The 6,250-nt window shown below is 44.2% G+C and overlaps 1 protein-coding gene across 1 annotated transcript; it reads left to right on the top strand.

Annotated features, from left to right (window-relative positions):
* Positions 1-1,290: 1,290 nt before the first annotated feature.
* On the top strand, positions 1,291-5,267 carry LOC125546560 (replication protein A 70 kDa DNA-binding subunit A-like). Its single transcript, XM_048710778.1, has 10 exons — positions 1,291-1,391; positions 1,854-2,004; positions 2,564-2,743; positions 2,962-3,235; positions 3,337-3,433; positions 3,520-3,647; positions 3,934-4,066; positions 4,145-4,314; positions 4,462-4,774; positions 4,930-5,267. Exons 1-7 carry the CDS (start codon positions 1,291-1,293, stop codon positions 3,957-3,959), a joined length of 957 nt encoding a protein of 318 aa, XP_048566735.1. The 3' UTR covers positions 3,960-4,066; positions 4,145-4,314; positions 4,462-4,774; positions 4,930-5,267.
* The last annotated feature ends 983 nt before the right edge of the window (positions 5,268-6,250 follow it).

The raw sequence follows: 6,250 nt of genomic DNA, 5'->3' as shown, positions 1-6,250 counted from the left end.
TAGTCTAGTGCTTGAAGATATTTGTTTTGGATGAACACATCTTGTACTATCGTCTTCAACTTGCTGTACTAGTCACTGTACGACAAGTACTACCAAACAGGATTCATTACTTAGCCTAGAGTATAACTTACCACTGTACTAGAAGATGTGTCAATCTAGTCTTGTCACATCGACACGCTAGCTGGTTTTGCCTACACGTCTTGCCTGTATAAAGAGTACACCTACTCAAGATATATTTTCCTCTCTTTCACGTAAAAATACTAGTAGTACCTATGTTACTTGTTCTCCTTTTACATTGTGTTGTGTAAGCGTATAAAATCATATATTCGCACATGGTACATAGAAACCGTGTTTTCTGAACACAATTTTGCACAGGGTGCACAAGATCATTTTTGTTTCTTTTTTGTACTGAACTTGACTTAATATTTTTTTGCACGAAATATACCGCATTTACATGTTATAACACGGTAAATATCCATATGTTTAACAGTTTTTTTATCGGTTTTGTTATTTCTCACCCATCTCTAATGATGTCTTGGTTTGCATTAAAAGTTGACAACCATCGGTCCGACATTAGAGCATCTACAACCGGACCTCTCAAACCCGGCTAATACGCTTTGGTGAGCCGCCCAGTCACTGCCCGGTCACGATTTTTTGATTCAAACGGACTTCTCAAACAGCCCTCAAACGCCTGACCTGACCGGTACCTCCATATCCAGCCCAAATATGGGACGGATATGGGTGTGTCCGGGCACGCCAGCCACGTCGGACTGACAAAGGGGTCCCAGCCGAAAACGCCCTTAAACCCGGTGCTCCGAAGCTCGTCTCCTTCGTCAGACTGGTGGCGCCGCATGGCGCAGCTCCGGCAGGCCGGTAGTGCATTGCCCGGCTATTTATGTCGATCGACGCACCGAAACCCTACCATCCATCCATATTTTCCTTCTCCTGTCCGCCGCCGCCGCCACTTTTCACTCCACCCGTCCGCCTAGTAGCCATATCCCCACGCTGCCGGATGAGGAGCGAGCCTTCTTGACGCTGGAGCACCGGTTCGTGCTCCTTGAGCAGATCCGGGCTAGGCGAAGCCTAAATCGCCGTCGGGCTACCTCCGGATGCAGTGGATCCGGAGGAGGAGGAGGGGATGTGGGGGACGCCGGCGACGGGGATCTGCAGGCGGAGCAGCAGGCCATCCTTGATTCCCTCCAATCGGAGTCGGCTGCGGAGGCAAGACGCCGTCGCCGGCAGGAGATGGAGGCGCAAGAGGCCGCGGAGTAGACGGACATGTTCGCTTACATGGATGAGGTCGAGCAGGATGAGGATGAGCCGGAGCCCTCCTATCCGCCCATCCAATTGGCATCTGGCACCGTCGTCGTGGGCATCTCCGACGACGAAGAGTAACTAAGGTAGTAAGTAGATGTAGTACGTATGATTCCTTTTACATGCTTTGTGTGGATTTAGGGAATGAAACTTGAGAGAGGCGGATGCAAAGTGATTAATTTGAGGCGTGCCCGATCAGTGTCCGCAGACACGTCCGCGGGCGTTTGAGGGGCTGGATTTGCAAAGTCCAGTTACAGATGCTCTTACTTCCTAGATCTCACATTCTGTCTTTTTTTCATGGAGATCTTACATTTTGTCTGAACTCTACAAACAGACACTACATTTTATTTGTATCAGATGAATAATTAATTACAACGAGGAGAATATCTTTTGTGTTTGCATACAATTTTATAAAGAAAAATTACTTATACCGATTAAGATATAGGAGTAGTACGATTGTATAGGCTGGAGATAAAAAAAAAGTGAGCAGAGATCAGTACAACTTCTACACGTTGCACTAGCTTCACATCACTCTGCAGTCTACACAGTGGCGCACTGTGCACCGCCCATCTTATCATATTCTTCTCACCACCTCCTCCTTCTCTTTCCTCGTCTGCTCCTCATTCTTTGATTTGGTCCAAGCCTTGTTCTTGGGAAAGCAGAGGAAAGCATAGCTTCCTGAATCCTGAGGTAAGCAAGCTTAGGTCTCCGTTACTTTTTGTAGCCCTTCTCCGGATTCTGTTTTGCTTGAATACCACTTTCCAGTTCTTCGATAGGTTCAAGATTGATTCCACGGGGTTGAGTTTTTTCACCTTAAATCATAGTCTTTTTCCCACCGCTTGGAAAGTACTTCTGTTTGCTGCGCGCCGTATCATCCTGACATCTACATATATTTTTCTTTTGATTTTATAACTACATATATTCGCTCATTAAAAATCATGTGAATCATTTTCTTTTTCATACACACCAGAGTAGTATTGGAATCCAGATTAACCATTTTTCATACACACCAGAACTGAGCAATTGATTGAAAATCACTACTTACCAATGTTTGCATGAAAGGGGGAACAAGTTTCACCCCAAATAAGGTGAGGAGCCCATGTTAAATCAACAGGGCTTCAGGCTTTCTGCTTCAGTGTGAAAATTATTGCTGCACATTCTGAAGTCTGTTGTGCAGCCGTTGGGGTTGACTAATGGACAAAAGATTGCTCACAGATCTGCTCATTTATTTTTGTCTCCACATATGTAGACCTTCAGCTTCAAGGCCAAAATGGGTGAGGTTGAGGATGGGTTCACCCCACTGTCTCAGTTGAACTTGTCATCGGATTACAGGCGCAGAGTCCGGGTGCGCGTCTCACGGATGTGGGTGTCCTTCAACCCAAACAACGGCACCGTGTTCGGCCTTGACAGCCTTCTCATTGACAGCAAGGTGACGAAATATTTCCTACATGATGATGCTTGACAACACCTGCTACCGTTGTACTCCATCCGTCCGAAAAAGCTTGTCCCTCAAATGGATGTATCTAGCATCAAGTGCTAGATACATCCATTTGAGGAACAAGCTTCAGACAAGTTTTTTCGGACGGAGGGAGTAGCACCCTCTGAAATTTGTCCACACAATGATCCTTCTTTTCCTTTCACTTGTAGGGTGGAACTATGCAAGCCCATGTAAAACCAAAAGATATAAAGCGTTTCGAAGAGAGGCTAGCTGAAGGGAAGGTCTATGCGCTGTCAAATTTTGTGGTTTGGCCAAGCGAGGGGAAATATATGACCTGTAGGAACCCCTTCAAGATGCACATTGAAGCAGATACGGTGGTCGACGAGATCGATGGAGATGTCGACGCGATACCTCTCCACTGCTTTGATTTTGTTGACTTTGTTGATGTTCCTTCTAGGGACCGCAAGATTAGCTTATTGACAGGTAAATGTTTGGGAAGCTGAAAGTGCAATCGTTAGCCTTGCCACATCAATATCTGCAAATTCTGGATTTGTGTCTGACATGTGCTGACATAAACGTTGCAGATATTGTTCGCCAAGTAGTCGAAGTTTGGGGCATAGAAAGGACCCCAAAGAAATTGCGGATGATAGAATTTTGCAGCTTACGGATTGAGGATTTCAGGTAACATAAGTTACATAACTGTTAATCCTTTCATATCTTTGTCATTCTATGGTACCGCTTTAGCTTTTGCAATTATCATTTTACAGTGGAAAGGAACTGTATGTCACACTATATGGAAAGCTGGGTCATGATTTTTATGCGGAGATTCGCAAGAAATGCCGACAAGACCCTGTCGCTGCCGTGTTTGCCGGGATGCGTGTTTGCCACTACAAGGGTCAGTCCCTGATTCACCCTTTCATCTATTTATCATTTTCTACCGTCTGATTCTACCATATTACTGTTTTTGTTTCATTGACATGAAACATGGTAACACTGTTCGGTTTAGGAAAAGGATATATAGTTTGCTCTTTATCAGCTTCAAAGTACTACCTAGATTTGGAAATACCAGAGGGACAGCAATTCCGCGTGAATTGAGTGGCCTCTACGGTTTATTCTTGGAACTGGTGATTGATCTACTCTAATCCACATTAGTGAGGGCTTACTTATTTGTTTGTGTGCAGGTGGCATCATCCAAAAATCCCCATAGTACACCTCCAGTCTCAGCCAGAAAGCCCTGTTGATCCAACTCAGGAGTTACAAAGTAGCTGGAGAACAATCAAACAGCTGCAAAGCCTTGATCCATTCAAGTTATCGGTAAGACGGTGCTGCTCTCATTGACTGCATATGGGCTTTGTGCACTGACAGCCTAATTATGTTCTGGGTCTACTGCAGGAGAATAGCCGATTTTTGTGCAGAGCCATCCTGAAAGAGATAGACTGCACCAAAGATTGGTGTTATCGTGGATGCTTTCACTGCAGGAAGTCGGTCAGCAGGGACGGAAGTGAATTCTGGTGCAGCCAATGCGATCCGGTTAACAAGAAGCGCAAGAGGCCGGTTTTATGGTGAGAATCTTGAAGACTCATGTGCTGCTAGTGCCTCATTGTTGCTTAGTTCAGACATCAGTACTTTGTAGTGATCTAAACACTCTTATATTTCTTTACGGAGGGAGTAGTTAGTAATTACCATGCTGGTGTTTTTCGGCATGCAAGGTACAAGCTAAATGCAGTGGTGGAAGATGACACTGGAACCATGAACTTGGTGATCTTTGCCGAGGAGGCGCAGCAACTGATCGGTGTCACGGCAGAAGAACTTTTCAAAGAGATCACCGGTGATGGCGGGTGCACCGTGCCAGCTGCATTCTCATATCTTCGCGGCTCGACCCACACCTTCCAAGTTGCCATGGACGACTGGAGCTCAAGCATCGTTGTGAAGTGGATCCTGAACGACAATGAGTTGACACTAGTGCAGCACGGTGGGTCAGTTCAGTCGACAGTGTCTAGTTGCAACTCACAACTTATGGAGGTAAGACATGCTTGACATTTATTTTTGACACATGTAAACCAACGGGCGAAAATGTCTGTTTTTTTGTTTTGCTGCAAGTACATTGAACTGCAGGTAAGCTCTATCCAGCGTCTTGACTCTTGATCCAATCAGTTTTCCTTGCCCATTGATTTCAGGAGAAGATGTTGATCCTCAAGCCAGAAACCGAACTGAAGACGGAAGATGAGGCAGGTGCAGAATGACTCCTTTCCCTGACTCTCAGGCTCTCGGCAGCAGCTCTTCGTTTCACAAGAATGGAATCTGCTACATTGGCGGTAATCATGCCAAGTATCTGTTCTTTCGCTCTGCCTTAATTCTAAAACTTTGTAAAAAAATCCCTTATAAGAAATCTCATGTAAATATTATGTGGAAGTCACCTTGTTCAGATTACTGGGAATGCTCATCCTTGGGCCAGCATATGTCAATATACTGGAGTAGTACAGTAGTGACTCTTGCAGACACCATGGATACATTCTATTATTTCAAAAGGTAGGATGAACTCCTAACCTCTGCATCGTTGCACATAGTTATATATTATTAATTATTAAAAACAATGTTTGTCAAATAAATCGGCTCATGAAAAAAGAAAGAAAAACCATATGTGAGTTAATCATAATCCATCAGTCGAACCTTTTGAAAATAATGGAATGTATCCATGGTGTCTGCAGGGTTTTGATTTTTTTTAATATTTCTTTTACGGAATCTTCAAACTATAGTCCAGATTTTAAATAATAGAATGTGAGTTACAACGAACGGAGTACCAACTGCTGAGTACCAACCGTTGTTCAAGGTGGTGTGTACACGGTTGGAGCAGGTGACTACGGAGGTTTTCTCAACATGGATGGCAGCATAACTTATGGATTTATCGAGCGCAACTTTTGACATAGGCATAGTATTGGTCTATAGGACTCTATTGTTGCCGGTTTGTCAGTTTTGTTTCATTTCTTTTTATCAGACTTTTTGGGTTTGGTTATATGTATTCTAATTATGCAGAGGCCGGGTGTTACTCATAATACTTTGTATCCGCTTAATGGTACATTGAGATAATAAAAGAGCCCTTTATCAGGGAAAAAGAGCCACATGTGAGTTAACCAAGGTTGTACAACTCCAAGATAACACCTTCAAGAAAAATCGGTTTGCAGTGCAGTGTAGATACCAACCATAGCCAAAAGGTTGACTCAAGAATTTTCACTTTCACCCCAGAGAGAATACAACCTTGATGTCAACGATAAATATTGCTATCCACCTCTCTGATTGTCTGCGCAAACAGAACTAGCCGATCAATCAGAAGAAGATTTCGCTGGAAGAAAAGACATCATCTCACTGCTTCAGGTTGCTGCCACACCGCTACCTCGTCCATGGTAGTTGTGTACACCACAACAACACATAGGACTTTCCGACTGTCTACTACAATAAGGTTTGTCTGCTTTGGTAAAGGAAGGGCGATGATGGTGGTGC

Source organism: Triticum urartu, chromosome 3 (assembly GCF_003073215.2).
Source record: "Triticum urartu cultivar G1812 chromosome 3, Tu2.1, whole genome shotgun sequence".
In the NCBI taxonomy this organism is placed as follows: domain Eukaryota; kingdom Viridiplantae; phylum Streptophyta; class Magnoliopsida; order Poales; family Poaceae; genus Triticum; species Triticum urartu.
The sequence above is the reverse complement of the archived record's forward strand: the minus strand, read 5'-3'. Positions and strand labels throughout refer to the sequence as shown.

Excerpts from the sequence above, each read along its gene's own strand:
- LOC125546560 (XM_048710778.1), top strand. The coding sequence starts at position 1,291 with ATGGATGAGGTCGAGCAGGATGAGGATGAGCCGGAGCCCTCCTATCCG. Across the intron at positions 3,434-3,519 it reads TTACGGATTGAGGATTTCAG|TGGAAAGGAACTGTATGTCA; the intron begins GTAACATAAGTT and ends ATCATTTTACAG. Across the intron at positions 3,648-3,933 it reads GCGTGTTTGCCACTACAAGG|GTGGCATCATCCAAAAATCC; the intron begins GTCAGTCCCTGA and ends GTTTGTGTGCAG.